General features: G+C 46.8%; 3 protein-coding genes and 3 long non-coding RNA genes across 7 annotated transcripts in view; 1 reads left to right on the forward strand and 5 right to left on the reverse strand.

Moving 5' to 3' along the window:
• LOC135815960 (protein arginine methyltransferase NDUFAF7, mitochondrial-like) overlaps positions 1-2,207 on the reverse strand; it is a 19,197-nt gene extending 16,990 nt beyond the window's left edge. The window contains exon 1 of the mRNA XM_065329313.1: positions 1,394-2,207. Within this exon, the coding sequence (XP_065185385.1) occupies positions 1,394-1,423 (30 nt within the window). The 5' untranslated portion in view covers positions 1,424-2,207. The remainder of the gene's footprint in view (positions 1-1,393) is intronic.
• Positions 2,208-4,428: 2,221 nt separating this feature from the next.
• Positions 4,429-13,563, reverse strand: LOC135815955 (probable D-lactate dehydrogenase, mitochondrial). 2 transcript variants are annotated; one of them, XM_065329308.1, is made up of 14 exons: positions 13,422-13,559; positions 13,157-13,318; positions 12,453-12,504; positions 11,210-11,478; positions 9,903-10,044; positions 9,156-9,222; positions 8,589-8,681; positions 7,891-7,996; positions 7,550-7,643; positions 7,099-7,227; positions 6,293-6,426; positions 5,818-5,908; positions 5,275-5,386; positions 4,429-4,914 (listed from the first exon to the last, which is right to left on the reverse strand). In XM_065329308.1, the coding sequence occupies exons 2-14, from the start codon at positions 13,172-13,174 to the stop codon at positions 4,740-4,742; spliced, it is 1,482 nt and encodes a 493-aa protein (XP_065185380.1). In that variant the 5' UTR covers positions 13,175-13,318; positions 13,422-13,559; the 3' UTR covers positions 4,429-4,739. The 2 variants fall into 2 exon arrangements, with proteins under 2 accessions (XP_065185380.1, XP_065185379.1); XM_065329307.1 differs by having other exon boundaries at positions 13,157-13,563.
• A 1,031-nt stretch (positions 13,564-14,594) lies between these two features.
• On the reverse strand, positions 14,595-18,061 carry LOC135815956 (uncharacterized). The gene is made up of 2 exons (XR_010553339.1): positions 17,654-18,061; positions 14,595-15,352 (listed from the first exon to the last, which is right to left on the reverse strand). It is a non-coding gene; the product is annotated as an uncharacterized LOC135815956 (long non-coding RNA).
• A 176-nt stretch (positions 18,062-18,237) lies between these two features.
• Positions 18,238-20,201, forward strand: LOC135813711 (uncharacterized). The gene is made up of 2 exons (XR_010553103.1): positions 18,238-18,820; positions 19,512-20,201. It is a non-coding gene; the product is annotated as an uncharacterized LOC135813711 (long non-coding RNA).
• On the reverse strand, positions 19,335-20,593 carry LOC135813713 (uncharacterized). The gene is made up of 2 exons (XR_010553104.1): positions 20,208-20,593; positions 19,335-19,717 (listed from the first exon to the last, which is right to left on the reverse strand). It is a non-coding gene; the product is annotated as an uncharacterized LOC135813713 (long non-coding RNA).
• A 1,981-nt stretch (positions 20,594-22,574) lies between these two features.
• The window catches only part of LOC135815962 (eukaryotic translation initiation factor 3 subunit M-like), a 32,622-nt gene continuing 31,002 nt past the window's right edge, over positions 22,575-24,194 (reverse strand). Inside the window, exon 9 of the mRNA XM_065329316.1 lies at positions 22,575-22,636. Within this exon, the coding sequence (XP_065185388.1) occupies positions 22,590-22,636 (47 nt within the window). The 3' untranslated portion in view covers positions 22,575-22,589. The remainder of the gene's footprint in view (positions 22,637-24,194) is intronic.

Raw genomic sequence — 24,194 nt, forward strand, 5'->3', positions numbered from 1 at the left:
TGCAGTACAAGCTCGGCCATGGCCAAACACAGCTGGCCAAGCACCTGGGAAATACTGAAGGCGACTTTCTTTTCCACCGGGTCTCGGTTTAAAATATTTACTAGTGCTGCATGCTGTCGCACACAATGACTTGTTCAGACGCCAGCACACACTATGTGTTCTGATCCTTCCAGTTGGCATGCAAAATGCAAGTACAGTCGTCCCTCTCTAATCCGGCACTTTATAATCCAGCACCCTCGATAAACCAGCACAATTTTCAGTAGCCAAAATGTCCTCTTCATGCACATTGCAGCAGTAAATCAGATTTGTTAATCCAGCACCCTCCCTAATCCAGCAGATTTTCGTGGCACAAATGGTGCCGGATTATAGAGGGACCACTGTATAAATAATTAGGGGTGAGTCGGGTAGCATTTTCTTCGGGTATCAGGTCCGGGTAGTTTTCCACGGGTAGCACGGGTACCCGATCGGGTAATGTTTCCATGGTAAGACCACAATGCACACCGGCCCCTTCCCTTGCGCACTGGGTAGACATGCGTGAATTATTTGTACACGTGCACTGTACATGATGTCATCTGCGACCTCGGGTTTTCGGGTACTATTCGGTACCCGACTACCCGAGGTCCTCACGGGTAGCACGGGTACCCGACTACCCGTGCACACCACTATAAATAATGCACTTAATGGCTCACATGAAAGTCAGACAACCCGGCAATAATCGCTGGATGTGTGGTATAATAATATTGTACATTGTGCAGTAGAGTCGCGCACCCCAAAACATCGCTTCCAAGAGGTCAGGCGGACATTCTTATCTCTGAGGTCTGTGCAATGCGGCTGCGTTCTTTGTAGAACTGCTTACAGCACATTCTTAGTAACAGTTCATGCTGGATCACATGCACAATTTATTACATACATATGTATCGCAAAAGCCGCAAGAAAACCAACGTAGGTGTTCTTTAGTTTACAAATGTAGGCTGTGTCGTTCTTAGTATTTCAGGCTGGACATCCTTGGACTCCACGTTCTTCGGCGCGCAACTCTACTGTATGAAAGCATGACTTGAATAACGGCATGATGTGAAAACAGCATGAAAACGTAATCAGTGCATGCCTTTGCGCATTGGTTAATTATGCATAATCTGGCCATATGATATGAAAGCATGTCATTTTAATTTTATTCGTGACTTTGCAGGCACAGTGCAAAAATATTGCTGAATGAAGTAGGGCATCCATCATGCAATACGACTTTCGAAAGACTGCATAATGCCCACCGCAACATCTGTATGTTTTGAACACTTCCCAGCTGCCTGCATGACAATTAATTACGTAGTGCGGTCATACATTTCCATCAAAAGATTAGAAGAATTAGGGAACGACCTGTGGAAGACGATGGACTCACCTGAATCCGTCCTCGAAGGTACGAGAGCATGGCTCAGAAAGGATGAAAACCAGCAGTGAATCAAGTTAGTTCATAGTATTGGCTTGAGTCAATCCACACTCCGTCCATGACATTTGTAACTGTTTTGCACAGCTTCTGATGAAGACAAGGACTGGACATCGAACCAGAGAAGATGTTTCGTGCCCTTTTTCAAATTTGATAGGGAAATTCCCTGTTGCATTGAGCGCACGTGCAGCACATGTGCAGTGGACTGGAGTTGCATAATCTCGCAAGCTCGGAGAATGATTTGAAATCAAAGGAAGAAACGAGTTTTGTCAAGGCCAGGAAGGAGACAGCCAACAAGGAAGAATTCATTATGTACCGCGCAAGGAGTGCTTCTAGAGTAGTGAGTAGACTCTTCACAGCAGCAAGAGCTCAGCCAGTGAGTACTGCACGCTGCATTCGACCATGCAGCACGATTTCTGGTCCAGCGTTACCTGAGTCAGTTCAAGCTATTGCCAGTAATGGAGAAACTCAGCCCACGACTGGAACGGCCACTCTAGGGAAAATCGATGTTGAACAAGGCCAGCTGATGATGATATTCACGTGCGACGTGTGCAAGACTCGAACTGCGAAGATGATGTCGAAGCAAGCGTACCAGCATGGAGTAGTAATTGCACAGTGTCCATCGTGCAAAAATCGCCATCTTATTGCCGATAATCTGGGTTGGTTCGGAGAAGGAGCGCATACGATAGAGGACGTGCTCAAGAAGAAAGGACAAGAAGTGAAGCGATCCTGGGATGGTGAAGATTTCCAGCTAAGTCCAGAAGATGTGTCTCTTTATCAACAAACAACACAAGAATCTCGAGAATAGTGGATTTGATTCTAGGAGAGGCACATGCACCATGGTTAGGGACTTCAATTGAAAAATCAAATTCGCGAGTTTTGCATAAAACGCTAGTTTTTCTAAACCGGGAAGAATCGAGAAACAACCTGTGAAAATTTGAACCCAAAATTCCAAGGCAATCTAGAGTTATAGTCGATTGAAGATCGGAAAACGGGGGAGAAAGTAGTCACAGAAGTAAATGCAAGTATGTATGGGAGGCGTGTGGTTTCCGTCCAGCACTGCACGATCTGGTGCATACATGGCGATACAGGATGTGTGTATGCATGCAGTGTGCACGCATGCCGTGCGCGCCGACTTGCACAAGTCACACGTTTTCACCGTCACTGCTTCTACCAGTGTGCGCGCAGTTCACTCGATTTTTTCGTCTACCACCAGGAAATCGCCGTGGGCTGGTTTCTGTGATCATTTTCCTTCAACGGCGATAAAGCGCGAGCCTCAATGTTGTAGAATCCTCTTGGTTTAGGCTAATTCGAGGCCGCTGAACATGAAAATCGGGTGTTCCTCGCGAAGGCGAGTACGGATCTGGTCGAAATTAGTACTTCGAAGTGCACCCGCGCCAAGCGCGGAGGCATTATTTTTGGAAGCATGGCATGTGTGGCACCATTGGAAAGGTAATGACCTCAGCTACCTAAAAATAGCATCGACAAGGCCGAAAAGGCCGCGGGAGAAGATACTCGGGCCGCGAACTGCATCTCGAACTGCAGCCACGAGGCGCCCATTCACTTTGTACAGGCGAGCTGTGACTGCACTTTTCGCTTTTCAGTGACCGGAACTGAACTCCCTACCATGGTGTACTGGTGGCATCACGAAATACTAATTATTTATAATACTACACTCCACTGTATGCTGAACTGTCTCCGAAAAGCCTGACAGGGAATGAAACAGACTTGAAATCATAACACATAGACACTTTAGGATCATGTCCAGCGCCTATAGAAGCTGTCGGAACCGCGCAATGACCGACTTCAAAGCATCATTTTTGCTACCAACCATTCTAACCGAAGAAAGTAGCAGAGCAATAATTTTAGCGTAATACTAATAGAATCACTGAAGAATGTGCATGCAGCATTCCGTGTTTGTTCTCACATCAGACTTGATTTAATCTGTTCTTTTATTTACTCTTCAATGGAAACAGCTGTGTTGAATTGAGGGGGGGGGGGGGGGGGGGCATTAGCCAGCCATGGTGGCAAAAGAGGGAAAGTAGACGGAATTTTGAAAATACTGCATTCCCTGGGTCAGTGCTGCACTTATTTTGCACTACACTGGAGATAATTTTAGTTTATACTGCACCAGTACCGGTCCGGCCAGCCAGATATTCACTTTCATGTATAAACTGCAGCCCAACTGTGACATTTTGTCTCTAAGAGAGTGGGCTGGGGGTGTGCAACCTATCCCAATATGTAGCAGGCGAACTAACTTCAATGGAAAGATTGGCGTCAACATAGCACAGTTGAATATGAAATATCCAAACATCTATTGTTCAAAATCGGTGTTGTTAGTGCACAAGACACACATGACACTGTGGCACTGCTCATTCTCATGTTCCCATCCATGTAGCGTACAACATTGTGTGTTATCCAATATCCACACACAGTAGGGAGAGAGGGAATTATAGTTACAACTCCTGAGTCAGCTAACTTCAAGTTAAATTAACTGTATGTTATGTACACAATAGCGAGAGTTCCCAGATTACCAAGAGTGCTCAACACCACAAGGATGGAGCATTACCACAAAGGCAGAAGAGAACAGAGACAGCCGGCTAGGTCATTGTTGTAACGCTGCAATCCTCAGACAACTGATCTCTGTTCTCTTCTGCCTTTGTATGTTACGTACATTTAAATGCCCTATCATCATATGAATCATGAATGTACCCGTATTGACATGTAACACTAATTGGTATTCAACAGTCGTGATCTTCATGTGTTGCGTTATCATGTTGGGACATCAATACAATGTATGTTCAATATTGAGCCCCAGAAGAGTGCGTAGGAGAAAGGTGTCGTCCTTGCTCAGCGCCTTGTCTTGTAAAGTAGTTCGCAACACCATTGAAGAGGTGATGAAGGCCATTATTTCGGTGATGGTTGATGTCCTCCAGCTTAACCCACAAGTCCTTTCACTTTCCCACCAAACATCACAAAACACTGACAGCCCAGTGCTGAACATTTCGCTTCTTTGTAAAGCAGCTCAATATCGATCCTTGGCGCGTTTGATGAGCTATTAAATTGAAAAATATGGAAAATACTGGAAAATTCTGATATTGTGAATAACATCACAAGGGAAACTAGTGGTAATAAGCATGCACTAAAGTTAATGTGGTTGATACAAAGATCGTTTTCACTGCTGCAGTAGTGACTGTTGCATCTGCACATACCTATGTATTTGCTGCTTCAATTTTTAACATCTCAAATATCTCAAATTAATGGAATTAAATCTGAAATCAAAGTCGTTCAGTAGAGTCAGCTATAAAGTTGGCAAGACTTTCCCTGGATTCATCAGGTTGTCAGGATCAAACGCTCTCTTCAGATTCCACATGGCTTCTAGGGTGGCATGGCTGAACTCTTCGCGGAGAAGATCAATCTTGCCCATTCCCACACCATGTTCGCCCGTGCATGTGCCTCCTTTAGCCAGGGCACGCCTAGTATGAAAACACACACACACACATGCGCGCACACACACACACACACATGCACACAAACGCATGCGCACGCACACAAACCGGGATTACGAGTCAGCCACAATTGGGGGGGGGGGGGGTACGTGCATGCAAGTCTTGTATGAGCAAGAGTAAACTACCACATGGCATGTGTAAAGCAGAGTTGGCAGTATACAGGTACATTGTTGCTCAATGAAATCCAGTCGCGTCTCTCAAGTACGCACCGGGCGTTGCGCAGCCCTAGACCTGCAAACACTGGGCGGCGAAATGGTGCAAGACGCAAACTTGAGTGACGCGACTGGATTTCATTGAGCAGCACTGTCCGTTGAAAACCATGCTTACCTGGCCAAATTCTCGGCATAGAGCTTCGCTTCCTTGACTTCTGCTGTGGAATTTTGATCAATAACGAAAGTAACATGGAAGTTTCCGTCACCAACGTGTCCGATGACAATATCTGTAACAGTCAGAAGTCAGTTTGCAGCATGGTTGTGCATGTACACACCACACACACATGTGCACACGTAAACACACATGTGCACATGTAAACACACATGTGCACAGGCAGGCCAACACATGACTACATGTTCTGTATCCCATAGAGAGAGAGAGAGAGAGAGAGAGAGAGAGAGAGAGAGAGAGAGAGAGAGAGAGAGAGAGAGAGAGAGAGAGAGAGAGAGAGAGAGAGAGAGAGAGAGAGAGAGAGAGAGAGAGAGAGAGAGAGAGAGAGAGAGAGAGAGAGAGAGAGAGAGAGAGAGAGAGAGAGAGAGAGAGAGAGAGAGAGAGAGAGAGAGAGAGAGAGAGAGAGAGAGAGAGAGAGAGAGGAGAGGAGAGGAGAGGAGAGGGAGGGAGGGAGGGAGAGAGAGAGAGCTTGTTGCGCCAACTTACATGGAAACGAGGCATGTTTGATCTCCTCTTGTGTTGTGACCAGGACCTCGGTCAGATGTGAAACCGGCACACATACATCTGTGATCACACCCTGATCAAGAACACACAGAGAAAGTAGAACAGTTACTTCAAACACACAGTATGCTGAAAAAAGTATACGGCTATATGGATCATCGCTGGCTACAAGCGAGGGTCCCTGGTTCGAGTCCTGGTGGCGACAGTCAATTTTTTCTTCAGACGTTTCCCGTTTGTGTCTTTCCCTCAAACCAGTGACTACTTATATGGATCAACGTGTGCTCCACTGCTTTTAAAAAAAACCATGGTCGAAAGACTCAATTCTGCGTGCGTTGCGCATTATTACAGCTGTCGCAGCGCCATAGCAAGGCCGATCATAGATATCCGTCAGGCCAAGTATCAAGGCGGTACGTGTATCTGCTAAAGTAAAGGAGCAGGAGGGGGCACATGTTGGTGTTACCTTGACGTTAGCTCCCGGCCGCAGTGCTAATCCAGCGTAGAATGCATTGTGACGCGCCGTCCATAGTTTGTCCCTAGCCGCAGCGTCCGATGCCCACTGATAATCGCCACCGCCGTTTTCCCGCGCAATCTCCCCTGCACAGTCAGTAACACACACAGAGCGCATGATGCAGTGGTAGGGCAACACGGTAATCAGACAGTTGTATTGCCCATTGGCTAGTTTCTACTTGATCCTAGCTGTGCTGCCAGCTACTGTGAGTCACAATCAGTAAATATTTGGCGCATATTTATTTTCGGCTATTTTTGGCCTGGGAATTGTTGGCCTAAAATTTGTTGCGGCCGAAATTTTGTTTTGCAAGGTTCAGTGTGACTGTGAATACAGGCAGCAGCGGTAAAGGCTGAAATTTGAACGTGGCCGAAATGGGTTTTAGCCCTGGGAGGCCAAAATTTACGCCAAAAAAATTGTCGACGTACAGTAGTGGACGAACGCGGGAGGTGACACCAACAACCATACAGCATAACACTGCATGTGATACCAAGAGAACGGAGCCCCAAGAGTACACAACTGCCTGCGAAACGTCGATCCAGTGCTGTGACGATAGAACTTCACATCACGTGACAATGTATTGGTACAGGCTTGTCACGTGATGTGAAGTTCTGCCACCACAGATCCCATAGACTTGAGTTGTTCCACACTCTTGTTTTTTTTTGTACTCTGGATGATTCATGTGCATGCTGAGGCCAGATGCAATGAACACATCACGTGACATGGGTGTCTGTCTATCACGTCACCAGTCGTACACTTACCAGCTACCTCGCTTTGCTCCTCCACCGAAGTCTGGGATCCTTGAAACTCCAGGAATAGCGTCGGTGCAATTGAGTAATTGAGGCCAGAGTAGGAGTTGACCGACTTCAGTGCATTCTCATCCAAGTATTCTGGGCAACACAAAAAGCACAAAGTGAACGTGAATAGAAATTACTTTCATCCTCAAACACAAAAACCATTTCTCCTACAATCAAGTATCGCTGATCCGCCCACTCTCTGGTAGTTAAAATCCAGGAACTGAACAAAACAGTGTCAGTGAAGTTCAACCCAGAAAGCACTGAGCTACGACATGAATAGTTTTGTTTTCTGTGCAAGGGCATACACTGCCACTAGCACTGCGCGTTCAGCACGCTATCAATATGCCCAGGAGGGGGGGGGGGGGACTGGTTTTCCACCTTTCTTCCATGTGGCCGAACAGTCATTTCTGCTTACCTAGACGCGCGATGGGAATCCCTGCCTGTATTACCTGAACACACGTCTCCACAGCGGATCGTACGGATGGAAAGCTGACTACAGCAGCGCTGACCTGGCAGTGGAGCAAAGCACATTGTGGCAAGTACAGTACAGTACACCAATGCTTACTAGGTAGCTGCTACATTATGTACATGTACTAGTAATTGCTCAACACACACACACACACACACGTGCATGCCGTAAGCTGCTGATAGCGACAATGACGACGATAATAATGGTGAAGACGTAAGACAACGACAAGAAACAAGCAAACAAACAAACAACAACAACAACAACAACAACAAAAGTAGCAAACTCACAGCCTCCGGGATGCCGTAAAGGCGAATGCGTGCGGATGTGATGATGCCGAGAGTTCCTTCGGAACCAACAAAGCAGTTCGTCAAGTTATAACCCGCAGAGGACTTTCTGAAACAAGCCACAAGAAGGACAGCGAAGATTAGAGACTTGCCATCGGCAGAACTGACAGCTGATGCTGCAAACCCACGGATGGGACCGCAGCATTGGCCCAGCTCTGGGGACCGCAGCATTGGCCCAGCTCTGGGGACCGCAGCATTGGCCCAGCTCTGGGGACCACAGCATTGGCCCAGCTCTGGGGACCGCAGCATTGGCCCAGCTCTGGGGGCGACACATGGCCTAATAAAGTAATAATGATATTTTTGGGACAGAGTCATGTGCCTACCCCAGAACCGACCCCATGCATACTACTGACCGCATACATACAAATACAAGGGTGATCATTAAAATGTATACTACACGAAACATTGGTGTGAAGCCAGGGAGTACTCGAGGGGGTAACAATCGATGCAGACATAGCCAAACAATATAATAAATTTTTTTCTAGATTTTGGGATACACGTATAGTGATAATAAAACTCTTTTAAGTTTAAACTCAATAACGCCGTTATGTCGTTTGACCATGGCTGTATCGATTGTACTCTTTAGTTAGTGCTATCACTACTAGTATTAAAACGAACAAACATGATCAATCTCTCCTTACCTTGCTCGTCTACCTTTGCCAGCAGTGTGAATGACCTGACCATTGGACAGGACTACTTCAAGATTCAGAACGTTCTCCCGCATGGTGCCGTATCTAGGCAAATGAAAATAAAGGTCAAAGGAAAACACGCTACACGTACCTATGCATTGTAATGCCGCTGTTGCTCCTGCCTATCGCTAACACACTGTTGCATTGGTGTTGTATGATAGATCTCCTACGCCTAGTCATGTTCCTGATGATGTTGCTCTGCATATCTATGCATATCTGTGCTTATCTGGCACACATCAGTACAAGTATTGTTTCTAAAGATGGCATCCGACAAAAGACATTTTTACTGCTACAAATCTACTACCGGGCTGCCCAATAAAATCCGATCGTGTGCGTCAAATTTGCACCCTGCAACCGTGCAAAGGCCCAGTGTCCACAGGTATAGGGCTGCACAATGCACGGCGTTGCATTGACTCGTATAGCCGGATTTCATTGAGCAACACTGTACATGTATAATGCAGTGCAGGTACTCCAAAGTACTTTCTACGCCACATTGCCATGTCGTATCGGAGACCCTACCTGACAGCATTAGTCCCGGACGCACTCGTCGCGGCCATTCCACACAGCGAAGCATCGGCACCAGGATCTGTCACATACGAAAACACAAGAACAAAGCAATATTCGCAGAGTTTCTCTCTCTCCCTCGCGCTGTCTCTCTCTCTCTCTTTCTCTCTCTCTCCCTCTCTTTTTCTCTCCCTTTCTCTCTTTTAATGTTAACAGCTATTAATCACATGACCACATCTGAAGCACAATATTTTAAAGAACACTGTGTCACCAACAAAGCGTGTGCAGAGGAACTGTTTCTATGGCCAGGGGTTGAAGCTGAACACAAGCACTACGCATTGCAGCGCATATGTGAGTACAGGCAGCAGAGACAAAAAACAGTCTGCAGCACAGCATGCTAAGCAACATCACAAAGCATAGCACCAGCCCCATGCATGCCAGTACAGTACACTGTATGAGCGCTATACTGTATGTAATGAGTGGTCAGTGATCCTATCTGGCGCTGCCATGTATGTGCCGTGAGATTATGGCCTTGGCTCCTTTCTCTGGAGGCCCCAATGTGTCTTCACACCGAAAGGAAAGAACACACGCTCACTTCCATTACATTACTATCTTGACAAAACTCTAGAGCAAGTGCACAATCATGCTCTAGTGTGTAAAGTTCCGAGAAAGGAGCTAAGGTCATAATATTACGACACGCGAACATAGTAGGACTAAGGTGCTGTGTTCTGCCCACTGACGCAAGAAGATTCAATAACATACCCACGGGGAAGTGAAGGCCAGTAGCGCGGAGATGCTCATTGAGCTGCTTTCGAGTAACTCCTGGCTCCACACACGCATCGAAATCTTCAGCGTTCACCTCAAGAACCCGGTCCATTTTTGTTACATTGATATGCACACCTCCCTGAAGAACATTGACACATCACAATGAGAACGGAAAAAAGGAATCGGAGAGTATCTGATATACCAGGGAGTCGTAAATTACCAGTATTTTACGACTCCCTGTGATATACAAAACAGTATGGAATACTATGCATGCATTCGCGCTCAATTTCCTGCAGCTCCAGGGAGAAACCAAGCGGGATTTGCAGACGATAATTCAGTTGCTGAGACGAACAAACTTGGATATGATAGCTTAGTTACATAATAGTACCTGTCCTATCCTGTATCATGTTATCCTTTCACCCATTCACGGCATAGTCCTTCCCCTGCCTGTCGCCATGTATAGACGGTACGTGACCTCTCACTACCCCCGTGCTACGCACGATACCATGCTCTGCTGGGCATGGCCTCCCTGACTCTTCACTATATCTACACTCATCTGTCTGTAAAATAAACTACTTCCTTATGTCAGTACATGACACAACATGGTGTCAGAAGTGGGATTCGAACCCACGCCTACAAAAAATACCTATGTTGGACACTTTGGGTAAATTTACCCAAATGTTTAATCTGCACTGTGCAGTGCAGTGTTGCACGTCACAAGGGTGCTGTCATGGCAACAGCCAACCGCGAGCTAGCGCATGTGGACTGTAATTTGCGATATTGCCGGCACCGGTCAGTGTTTGCGTTGGTGCCTGAGTGAATGTTTAGCACGGGAGCTGCTGGATCCAGTTCTACAAACAACGAAACACTTCATGATGATCAGAGGAGATGGGAAACATGGAGCCACCATCTTAACCTCCGTCCTTTCCAAACTTTCGCTCGCCTTTACACCTTGCTGGTCACAACTGTAAGTGCAATAGGAATAGCCCGTCGCCTGGGCCACCTCCACTGGACGTGCACCACCTGCACTGGACATGCACCACCTGCACAATCTGCCTGCGAGCACGTACACGGGCGATGCCGGCTCTGACGCTAGTACATGCCTGTGTGCACGGAACTTGTACTTGAGCACCGGATGCCTGTGTATGCACTTGCAGCCATGGTTACTGTACAGCCATGGTTACTGTATCATAGACCCCGGGGAGGGTCATAACGTGTACTAGAGTGTGCCTCAAGCCTCTGAAGCACTATACAAAAGTAGGACAAAATGGAACATATTCTTGGGTGTGGTGGGTTGTACTGACCTGCGGTGCACAAACGCCGCCTTCCAACCCCGTACCGGTCCCAAACGGAATCATTGGCAAGCCATGGCGGCTGCAGCACTTTGCCACTTCGCTGACTTGCTGAGTGGTGCGTGGAAACACCACCGCCTGGGCTGGCGCCGCTCGATGCCAAGACTCGTCGTGGTCGTGCTGGGCCAGAATGCTGGCAGATGTTGACACGCCATCACTGCCGACTGCAGCGGTCAGTTCTGCCAAGGCTCCTGCGGGCAGTTCGCGCTCAGTGCCCGAGCCTGTACATGTAGTGTCATGGAGAAACAAACAAATACTTACTTTTAGAGTCACAGACGACCACTACAGTACGGGTTTTAAAATGGACATGTCATGGAGTCACGGACACGGTCTGACAGCTACCGCTTTTCTTGACATTTCTATGCCAAAATCTGGCCAGATCCCGGCCGAATTGTCGAATTTTGCTCTCCAAAGTGTGTGATTTCCAGCCAAGCCGTGGTGCACTGAAGTGTCATTTTAAAAGGCTACCGAGACCTCAGGTTGGCGGTAATAGTCCAGTTTCGCTACCACAGCTGCAACTGCAGCCACCTTTATCATGCAGTATTCTGTTCTGGAGCTTTGTAGTTTCTCGTTAAAAGGAAAACCAACGACAACAACAACAACAACAACAACCCTTGAAAACTTTGAAAAGTGGACCACCTGCACTGTAGCTGCACACTGGGATCCCAAAGCTCCTGAAATGAACATTGTTCATTTCATACTCGGAACCCCCCCCCCCCCACCCGAAATGAACGCATCTTGCTATGCTGGACGAGCCAAATCGCATGCATGTATAGTGTCAGTTGATTTGTGATTTTGCCCCCCCCCCCCCCCCACACACACAATGAACGATGTTCGGTTTAGGAAAGACATAACGGTTTTGCGACGACGCCCTAGTGGACAGACTTGTGGTATAGCCCAGGCCATACATAATTGTTCCTGACTGCCTCTGCAATGCAGCGGTTGTACTAGTATGCAAGATGCATGTAAATCTAACACAAACTCTGGGCATATGCACCTCTAACGGGGATATGATGTTTAATTGTTATGGATCACTGGTGGAGAAAGTTGGATGGGGAAACTCAGCCGACATTTTGCCTAGTCTGTTTCTCAGGCTCCACTGCCCTACGCCAAGTAAAAGTATAATGTACACCCAAAAACAATACTGCTTGGTGTTCAAGACATGAGTCGACAAAAATTCACATTGGTCACTTACTGAACAAACGGCAATATCTGTGCAATGACGTTGCAGGTGCTCGACCTAGGCACTGCAGACAAACAAAACAACAGCACAAAAAAACTTGCGCCAGAGAAAACCAATGTGCAGTAATGTAGCAAAGCGAGACTTGGTGTCAGCCGCGGCCGCTCGGGGAGTTCTACTTCGCGCACAGTTCGCCGAACACCTAGCATGATGAAAAACTAACATTCCTGTCCAGTTGATGTTTCTTCCAATTGCGTGTATAAGTCAACTGTGACTGATCGCTTGGTGACGGGCTAGACTGGAGTGTAGAGGGAGGACACCTAGTATTATCAAGAGTCAATAATCCCCCAGAGTGCGCAACTTCACAGTATCAGATCTGGGACGGCGAAATCCGTGTTGCACGTCATAGTATGACATCATGAGTAGGGGAAGTGCGGAATGATGCAAGTCTGACCCAAAAATTACGTACATCACGGATTACGCCGTCCCACAGCCCCATCCCAGTTGCGCACTCTGGGGGATTATGAACTCTTGGTATTATGGTAAACTGAAGAAAAAAAGGATAATCTGAACTGAGTAGATCTACAGAATACATGTACTAGTAAACATTTTCGATAATGGTGCATGGTATGCATATTCATGATAGAGACAGTTACGTTTTTTTAAATCAAATCTTAAATCAGTCAATGCAGAGGTCTGGTAGATCTACACTGACGAACCTTGAGGGCAAGCATCATGCCAGTCAGCCAACGAAATCAGGCAGTCAGCCCTGACCTTGATCTCAGCAGACTGCGTCACTCACACATGAACGCCGGAGCTAGACGATGAGTTCTTGCATCCATTCACCACAACATACTCTGAGTCTATCGGAGATAGTGGGTCTGTGTGAGATGCAGAGTTAGAGAAGAAAGACCGTGACTATCACTCTGCCTCACAACAGCAGCAGCTATGTGCACAAGATCACCACTCTTTGCTACCTTGTACCTGCGGATCTGACTCTGAGCACGAGCTCGGACTCGGAGGTACATTATCACGATTTATGTCACTACTGACAGTACTGGTCGCCGTCAGGGAGTAGTAGGATATCGAGTATTTTTCCTGAATGTGATTTACTAGTAGTAGTACGCAGTCTGCTTCCGGACCTTGGTCCTTGGTCTTGACATGATAAAGATGCAAATAACTACTCATCAGTGCAGTCGGCACACATCCGACTTCTCCAGTATCACTAGTCACTATCAGCTAGCTAGCTACGGACATCAGACATCAGTGTTAGTTCGATACACTGGCTTTTCTGGACCTCTTATCGCGTGCCGGACAGCATACGGGAGTTTGGCTTTTGTGAGATTCTTGAGTCTTGTGAGGTCATGTGAGTGAGGGACTTGTTTATTGTTTGTTGCGATCTCGAACTCGTCAGTCACTGAACTGATTTTATTGAAACGAAGATACCTACATGACTGTACTTTATTATGTACCGGTGCTACCAAGAGTCATAAGGTTTATGTACTCTTGGTACTACCGACATACAGGTTCACAACATTTTGTGTGTCTGTCTGTCAAGTACTCTACATTATTGCTTGTACACAGTCATGTACATGTACATGACTGACAACACGATCATGCTGAACGACGTGAGAAACAGTCTGTTCCAAAGGATCTCGGGACACCGTCACACCTACCTGAAATATGGCTACACACTTCAAGTCAAAACCAGCATCGCCGAAGTCGCAACAACCTCTTCTTCACACTTCAAGACAAGTCAAGTTATTTACTAGTCATTTACTTACCGTATGGGCATGTACATGTACATGACTGTAGTTCAAGATGTCAAGAGAGTTGCTGCTGTCAAATATTGTGGCCTGAATCAGCGAGGGAAGTCAGAGTGCATATTATTAACACTCTGAAACTGTCTTGGAATTATAATTATTAATGATGGGGCTTGAGAATGGTTGCTCGAGCTCTTATCGCGGCTTCCATGGTAGACGGCGGAGAGCTGGCGAAGCAGCCAATGTTCGAGCTCGCTTCCACCGCAATATTATGAACATCACCGTCAACAAGAGCTGATCTCGAACTAGCGTTACGTCCACCGCTGTTATACCCCAGCTCGCCTCCTGAGCGGAGAAGATGACCGTGACACACAGACAGACAGACACTAAGTCGTCTAGTTGTGAGAAGGCACCACTGCCTGTTTGGTTGAACAACTATAAATAAAAGCACAACATCAACAACAGCACACGAGAAATACAAATAAAGTGTGCTGGACCCTGGCTTAGCCAGCAGTCCTACAGCATCCGCCTTTCTCAAAAGCTCGGGAATAATGTACCGGTAGATACTGAAAGAATTATTGTAGTAGATGTAACAGTAGTTATAATGTAGTGCCGGACAGTATAATGTCAGTACACCGGTGCCAACAGCTCTCATGCATGCTACGAAGAACACTACTTGCAACATTCTGCAAGATGATCTAAAACTCAAAGAGCATGGAGAGCCCAAACGGCAAAAAAAAACGTGTGATCGACTGTCTCCGGGAGCAAACAATACAACAATACAGTCATACACCCACTTACACAGACACAGAGGTATGGGGAGAAATTTGGTGATATAACATCACCAGCACAGTGTCCTTGCAGACATAAAAAAAGGCATAGTCCAAATTTATGCACTGGATGAGTGTCATCAAACCTCACGCTTCGTAGTCTCCGGGAGAATATTCCCGGACGAAGAATCAACCGTCGGAAAGAAGTCCTTCTGCTTCTCCTGTCTTTCCTTGATCATGGGATACGCAGCATACATGAACAAGAAGATGCTGAGACCTTGGAAGCCAACGCGTGCCCTCATTGCCATTTGCTGCTTAAAGCTATCCTTAGCAATAAACTGGCACAGTCCATAACCAATAGCACCAAATGTACATGCCATAGCTGCAGAAATGTGAAAAGAGAGAGAACAGGACGAGAACATTGTCAGGTTGGCCAGGGCTTTTCCCGAACTTATTCAACTAAAATTCCACACGAGTTGACCAGAATATAAGGGGGACTGTGGTGGTGGAGATAGATAGAGAGAGAGAGACAGAGAGAGACAGAGAGAGAGAGAGAGAGAGAGAGAGAGAGAGAGAGAGAGAGAGAGAGAGAGAGAGAGAGAGAGAGAGAGAGAGAGAGAGAGAGAGAGAGAGAGAGAGAGACAGAGAGAGAGACAGAGAGAGAGAGAGACAGAGAGAGAGACAGACAGACACAGAGAGAGAGAGAGAGAGAGAGAGAGAGAGAGAGAGAGAGAGAGAGAGAGAGAGAGAGAGAGAGAGAGAGAGAGAGAGAGAGAGAGAGAGAGAGAGAGAGAGAGAGAGAGAGAGAGAGAGAGAGAGACACACACACACACAGAGAGAGAGAGAGAGACACAGAGAGACACAGAGAGAGAGAGAGAGAGAGAGAGAGAGAGAGAGAGAGAGAGAGAGAGAGAGAGAGAGAGAGAGAGAGAGAGAGAGAGAGAGAGAGAGAGACACACACACACACACACACACAGACAGAGAAAGAGAGAGAGAGAGACAGATCACATGGCATGGTTCAGTACGCTGCAAGGAAACAACACAAATTGACCACCACCACAAGGGAATTACACCCAAGTTGTACCCAACCAAGACAAGTACAGGTCAGCTCTCTAGTTCCTGCCATAGTGTGCGGGTGGGTGGATGTAGCATGCATGCAGCCCAGTAGCAGCAGCAAAAGCAAGGTGCACAATGCACTGGGCTATCATGACGGTGTGAAAATCTGCCACTGAAGAACAGTATTGGCAAGAGTACATGAAACACAGAGAGCGTGTAGCTCTGGTGGGTTGCCGTCAGTAACGGCGAAATTCCAGGATTACATCATTTTAGTGATGTAGTGCGTAGAAGCAGGATCGAAGCAGATCTCTTTCTGCACAACTGCAGCTCAATTGTACGCGCTAGGCATGCCACTTCCCGCCGCTTATCTCCACCAACTATGATGTAATGCCCGAATTTCGCCGTGACAGACACTCATACAGAAAAATCACAAGCTGCACACTCTGAGTTTGATGTACTCTTGGTGTCAGCCAGAATTACTGACGATTCTTTGGGCATGATTTCGAAGAATTTCAGAAGAAGATATATCCACAACATGCGCAGCATATCAAGGGATTAGGAGAATTTCACCTCAATTCGAAAACACATGCATGTTACCAGAAATCCCACAGGTCGCATAAACGAGGCCGTTGTACTGTACGCATCCCGCACGCAGAGCGCACACACACACACACACACACACACCGCACCATGCATTGCTATACGCATTACATATGAACACATCTGTACTACTACTAGTATTCGGAGCATAGTCCAAGCAAAACCCCGTGAGCCGGGCAATGCCCACTACCGCATCGAAAAGCGCTGAGCAAAATTGTGTGACATCATATCTAGAAGTCTCAGGCAATTTTGGGCTGACACTATTGCAGACTCAGGCATGTACGCAGGGTGGGCGGGAGGGGGGGTTACATGGGGTCCGTTGTCAGGGCTGTAGTAAATAGCTACGTCACGTCAACCAACTCTCGCGCGCGCGTCGCATGTTTCAGCGCATGCGCAGTGCATGAAGACGTCAAGTAGTCGTATAATCTGCGACTTGACGACTCGTTGACAGCACGACGCGACGCCCACACGCAGTGCAGGGCAACAAGAGACGACAAACGAAAAAATCGTTCAGCAGGGGGGGGGGGGGTCGTCCGAACCCTGTGAACCCCCCGGGTACGCGCCTGCAGACTTCATGCTACATGAACTTAGACTTGCGCCCTCTTGCTTTGGGGGTTGTGTACACTTATCATGAAGTACTGGTAGCCAATATCAAGAGTACATGAAAACCAGAGTGTGCAGCTTGGGGCCTTCTCTGCTATGGGTGTCTGTCACGGTGGAATTCCATGATTACATCATTTTGGTGCAGATCTGAGGTGGGAAATGGCGTAGTGCATACAACCAGGGAGTCGTAAAATACGGTATTTTACGACTCCCTGATACAACTGAGCTGCAGTTGTGCAGAAAGAGACCTGCTTGAATCCTGCTTGTACGCACTACATCACTAAAATGATGTAATCACGGAATTTCGCCGTGACAGCAACTCATTCGAGCTGCACACTCTGGTTTTCATGTACTCTTGCCAATATTGATTAGATTTCATGTTTATTTGGCTACATGTATGCCGGACAGGAGTGACAGCACTCACCAAAAACAGCAGCAGGCGCTCTCTGCACCATAGCTTTTGCGCGGGTTTTTGGGGTTTTTGGAGCGTAGTCCTCTCTCCAGGCCTCATTGCCTCTTGCATTTGCCACTCTGTTCCTATCTTCTAAAAGCTGGTCCACTGATACTTCACCACCCTCAGCCTTTTCAACAGCTTGGCGAACATCTGGAGAAACGTAATACTTCATAACAGACCTCGGCGCCTTTGCCTTCTCGGTCTCATTTGGAGACGACATGATAAGAGTGGATATTCGAAGCAGGCCTAATCTCGAAGAAACTCAGCTACAACGTAGAAAATTGCTTCACCAAACAATAAACTCATGCACTGACAAGTCGACTGGTACTGAGCTGCTAGCTGCCACAACACTCCAGACACAAAACTCAAAATAAAAACTCAAAAGTCTCGTCATTTTCCCGTACCTTTTTGATCCCAAAAATCATGACGTCAGGGAGAGATATTTGAGCTTTGCATTAAACTTTTGCAGTTTGACAGTTTTATTTAAAAATTAATTTTGAGTCCGCGGAATATGTCCATACTAGTATTAGAGTGGTTAAAGGGAAACTGAACGCCAAAAATAAGTATGGCTTATCCGAAGGGGAATTGGGCACTGATTCCGATGAGCTATGTCTCGAGCCGATCAGAGAAGAGGAACCGTGTCAAATTTCATAAATAACACCTTCCATATTTGGAAATTGGGCTTGATGACGTGCGTACTGCTTAGCTGTCACCATGCTGTGCATGCTCAGCAGTGTAATTGAATGGAAGAAAACAATTACTTTGGTGTTTTGCAGCTCTGTTTCGTTCCCTGACGGTAATCAAATCTAGATGTAGGAATCTGTTGAGCAGGAGAGTGACACATGTCTTCCCGAAGGCTGTCCAGGCTGCAGTGGTGATGAAGAAGACACGATCATCACCCCGAGATCGATCGTAGCGAATTGGAAAACTCATGGTGAATTTGCTTCCACTCCAAGGCAATGTCGAGGTATGAAGGGTGCTTGTACTGCCTTCCAAAGTGAAGAGGAGATGAACATGGCTTTGCATAGCTGTTGTTCTATGCCAACTTACCTACTCTTGCTGGTACCGTAGTGGCATATTGCAAATTTCGTGGACGAACAACTCTAGTCACTAGTGGCTAGTGAGCAACACTAACAGGTGAGATTTTTCAATTCGACAAAAATTGTTTTTGTTTGAGAACTGACAGTGGCAGTCATTAGACTCAGTAGGTGTCTTTGCTGCTTCTTTCCCTTCATTGGTAGGGTTGTGCTTGAATAGTACAAGTGCTTGAAGTAAAATAAAATAAATAGAACACGTGGAACATAAATCTAATCAAGCATCAGTACATGTATTGCGAAGTTCAACTTCAAAGCACATGAAATCACAATGATCACGAAGTTTATGTAATCAGGAGTACACCCTGTGTTCAACGAACACATACACACATGCTGTATTGCGCACACACATGTGCGTGCACCCCCACCCCACCCCACAGACACACGCATGCAGCGTGCACATCCATACACATGTGCGTGTACCCCCCCCCCCCCCCACACACACACACATTCCTACCCATACACATGTTCGTCCCCCCCCCCCCCCCCCCACACACACGTGTGCACATACAGATACACAAACACACACGCACGAACACACACACACAAGATACGTGTAAGTTTACATGGTCTTCCTGGTGCAGATGCTGAGCCAGCACAATGGAAAATACCTCCATCAAGATGCTTGATCAAGTGTTGTGATAATGGCACTGTTTGTTTGTTTTTACAAAGAAGTGTGGGAAAGATTACAATGCATTATAATTCATAATTGTTCTTTGCCTTGTACTGTGCAGACCAGAATGCTTCGCTATCAACTCCTGGCTTTCCATCGGCATGGTGTTCAGCTGCAGCGGCATCTGGTCCGGGGAGTTCAAGTTGCTGGATGGCTGCACTGACACAGGATGGGTTTGTGTTGGCAATGCGATACGGCAGTCATCCCACACCACGAGCTACATGTTTATGTAATTTATATTGTCCCTCGTCCAGCAACGTCAAGGCTCTGCATGTAAACACAGGAGAACACCATAATACTACTCAGAGGATAATAATTTTGGATATCAATTTCGTGACAATTATTAGATTCACACAATATTCACAACGTATGCAACACGATGCTGTCTATTGACACTACTTCAAACTGAAGTGCTCACTACTCCTCTCCCGTTTTCATCTCCCTCTACCTTATGAATACTCTGCATTACCGGTTTCGTTTCTACCCTTTCCTTTGCTGCCAGCTCCCAGTCTTTTTCAATGCACAGCATGCAGCACCACCTTGACAGTCATTTTTGTGATTTGATGTACACATACTTTGAAGTTCAAATTCGAATTACATGATCAGATTTTTGTTCCACATTTTCTATTTATTTTTACTTCAAGCACAACCTTACCGATGAAGGGAAAGAAGCAGCAGAGAGACACCTACTGAGTCTAATGACTGCCACTGTCAGTTCTCAAACAAAAACAATTTTTGTCGAATTGAAAAATCTCACCTGTTAATGTTGCTCACTAGCCACTAGTGACTAGAGTTGTTCGTCCACGAAATTTGCAATATGCCACTACGGTACCAGCAAGAGTAGGTAAGTTGGCATAGAACAACAGCTATGCAAAGCCATGTTCATCTCCTCTTCACTTTGGAAGGCAGTACAAGCACCCTTCATACCTCGACATTGCCTTGGAGTGGAAGCAAATTCACCATGAGTTTTCCAATTCGCTACGATCGATCTCGGGGTGATGATCGTGTCTTCTTCATCACCACTGCAGCCTGGACAGCCTTCGGGAAGACATGTGTCACTCTCCTGCTCAACAGATTCCTACATCTAGATTTGGTTACCGTCAGGGAACGAAACAGAGCTGCAAAACACCAAAGTAATTGTTTTCTTCCATTCAATTACACTGCTGAGCATGCACAGCATGGTGACATGACAACTAAGCAGTACGCACGTCATCAAGGCCAATTTCCAAATATGGGAGGTGTTATTTATGAAAATTGACACGGTTCCTCTTCTCTGATCGGCTCGAGACATAGCTCATCGGAATCAGTGCCCAATTCCCCTTCGGATAAGCCATACTTATTTTTGGCGTTCAGTTTCCCTTTAAAGGGGCGACGAGAAAATGTCGTACCGATCGTACCGTACATAATGTCGCTGGATTATGCATGCATAACAGCCGTGGGTTTTGCATTCCGAATTTCGGTACAGCGTTCTTCGGTCATTTGTCGAACATCAAAATGTCGAATTTTCGCACCAACGTTTGTTTTGCAAGTCGAAAATGATGTGTTTTCATTTCGTGAGCCCCATGGCCCAGCATCAGCAACGTCCCGTCCCGTGCTCCTTTTCTTGCTGATTCCAACGAACTTTGATCGCCCAAAGACTCGAGGGCCAAACCTGCCCCCTCACGGCCTCAGTCGCCTCAGAAAAACCAACTCCATGCCCAAGTCAAATGTTATGCGTGTCGCCATAGTCTTTTCAGCCACACAGATGACGGTGAGGCCCTCGAGGACCAGGGAGTAGTAAAATACAGGGAGGTGACACGCCACTAATCGTGATTTTTGATGGGTGCCTCGCGCTTGTTTTTTTTTCTTTCGCAAAAAAAGATGATCTGCTGAATCAATCTTGAGTATTTGTCGAAGAACTAATTCCGTGAAAAGGTCTATCCATCTCATGGAACAGCATTTGTTTTGCTCTTGTGATACATCTGTGTCATCGTCATATGGAAAGGTACCACCCTTCCGAAAATCGTCCCGATCGACGGCATGGAGCAATAGAAGGAAGGTGATTTCCTTGAGAACAATACGTGTACGATTGGAGATGAAAAGCGAGTGCACAGATTTTGAAGTCGAAAAAATCTCTAGGACACCACACGATCGCCCCTAATTTCTCCTCAGTTGTGATCAACCAGTACTTCTCTACCTTCTTTGTGATGATGAGCATTTCATATTATGGTATGCTAGAGATTCGGGAGTTCACTTTTCGGAATGAAATGTTCCTAAGTTTGTCAAGGATTGAAATGCGGGCTACGTCGTCGTAAACAGCTTGTATCGACACAGAAAAAATCTACGGCACGCAGGGATATCTCGCAAAGTGATACCACTCTTGCTGGACTTCTATCCTGACATAGTGGTAGTTTGGTCGACTACCAAACTTTGTGAAGGCAGACAATTGTTGGAAATTCTCAGCGCTGAGTTTCTACGGGCTGCAGTAGGAGTCTCTTTGGCGGTAGGTATTTTACTACTCCCTGATCGAGAGAATCCTGATCCGCGCGCGTGTCTACACACTTCGGTACCCATAGTACCCCAATCTCACCCGCCGGGTGAAAACGGTGCTGAGGCAATCGTCAAACTGGCCGTACATGCTCGTGTCACCTCCCTGTATTTTACTACTCCCTGGTGAGGACACTCCAGGCGAAAGAGAGTAGACACTACTAGACAGGCAGTGGAGAGGAGCAATCAATGGTAGCTGACGATGCTATGTCGCCAAAGACGCCTGCCAAACGATGCCGAGATAAGAAACCTCTTTGAATAAATCAAGCGCTTGCGCTCTTCTACAAGAAAATGCATCCGAAAAATATTTTCGGCAAAGTGAGCTTTTTCCGAACAAACGTTTGCAAACACGCCGAATCTTCGTGTGCATTTTCGACCTCGCTCCCGCGTGCCGAATCTTTTTGCCGAATTTCGGAATGCAAAACCTCGCTATATTACTAGTACTAGTCCACATGGCATACCGCGCGGTACGCGGTACCGATAGACGTAGACCATGGTACGTACATGGTCGACAGTCCGGGTTGACAAAAAAATAATAATTGGTATTTTTATTTAAAAGTGTTCTTTGAGTTCTAATTCCTCGTTCTTTGTCGTTCGAAGCTTCATTGAGTCACTAGCTAGCACCTGTCCTGAGCACTGGGCGGCGGCGGGAGTGGATGGCTGAGTCGAGTAACAAACGAAGACTGGAGTTTGGCATCTTCGTGAAGGAGCTCAGTGCGTTGTTGACGCAAAGGGACGTAGCACAACTGAAGAAGGTGTTTACTCTGCAGGGCTATTCTATTGGTGAAAATGGCGACGATGGACATGAACTTTTGTCTGAGCTGGCTGCAACGAAGCGGCAGGACGTACAGCCTGAACCGGTGCAGGGTGCTAGAGGAGACTTTCCTCAGATCGGCGCAGAAGCCTCACAGTCCACGGATTATCTCCTCGAGGACCCTCGCTATGATAAATCAAGGACAATGGAGGACATATTCCGGAGGATTAAGCGAAGCGATTTGGCTGACTACTGCTTCAGGTTCTCCGGTGCGTATCGTTTGCAAGCTAGCACTGGCAGCGGTATCGTCGGTACTAGAGGGTCTTGGTAGCTAATTATTATTTTATGGTTGCTTGAGTCCATGGATCCTGACATACAACAAGCTGTGCGCACAGTCTGTGGTTGAAGTCAACAGTGCGGTGCCAACATGATCTATGATAGCTGCTGATACCACGTGATCGGCAATACTTACCACCAATGCCGCAATGGCAGAGAGTTCAAGTCGCCATTGCCATGGGTCACAGAAGGAAGCTGTGCATACATACCGTAACCGTATGGCAATCCCCAGATGCCACAGTGCAGCGGCAATCTGGTGCCGGATGCACAGAAAGCAGCACTGCTTCACTTCTATTCAGGCAGCCTTCGAGTGCCAGTAGCACCGGCACATGGCAATCGGTCTTGGAACAGACCCGCCGGAACCGGTTGGTCAGGTCATCTCCGGAGCAACTTGTTGGCCATCAACGTGTGTATACTGCTGAGGTTATGCATGTACATACCCCAGGGAGTCGTAAAATAATGGTATTTTACGACTCCCTGACATACCCACTATACCATACACAAGGTATGAAAGATCATGGTATGGCCGGACCAGTGGCAAACTGCTTCCGGCGATCCTGTAGAAGGTGAGGTGTTCCTGAGCTTAGCCGTGTCAGTGCGAACCAACTCGAGGACAAAAGTGCAGATCATGGCCATAGGCGAAGGATGTAATGATGGTTGATCTCGGTGACTGACGTCGAGGAGATGAGTGAGCGACTGTGTTGCGGTATCGCTACACTGCGGACTGTGGCCATGGGTTACACAGCTCCTACTCAGCTGCATGCTATAAAACAGCTATGTATAATGTAGGGATGCACTGCTGCAGATGCTCACCTGACCCAAGCCATGCACACTCACCAACGGTGATATCAGATCATCATTCCACCTGATGCGGCTAGCTGATGATACTGACAGAGATGTTCTGGTTCGCATGAAACGCAAAGAAATCACCGTGTGCCAAGGTTATAGTTGGTGGCTACAGACGCTTGGGCCGTCCTGATTTTAATGCCGAGATAAAGATCTCTGCGTTACGCGATGATACAAAGCATGCATCTCAGCTGATCATGTGATCGCATAACCGCCATGATTATGACATTATTGCGCCAGCTTTCTCCCCATACCTTACGCTACCAGATTTAGCTCTAATTT

Source organism: Sycon ciliatum, chromosome 4 (assembly GCF_964019385.1).
Source record: "Sycon ciliatum chromosome 4, ocSycCili1.1, whole genome shotgun sequence".
NCBI classification, from domain to species: domain Eukaryota; kingdom Metazoa; phylum Porifera; class Calcarea; order Leucosolenida; family Sycettidae; genus Sycon; species Sycon ciliatum.

Bases quoted from the DNA above. Each gene is read 5' to 3' on its own strand.
- LOC135815955 (XM_065329307.1), bottom strand. The intron at 8,682-9,155 runs GTAGGGTCTCCG...TCATTTGCCTAG, and splicing joins TCCGGGACTAATGCTGTCAG to ATACGGCACCATGCGGGAGA. The intron at 5,387-5,817 runs GTAAGTTGGCGC...TGACTGTTACAG, and splicing joins CAAACATGCCTCGTTTCCAT to ATATTGTCATCGGACACGTT.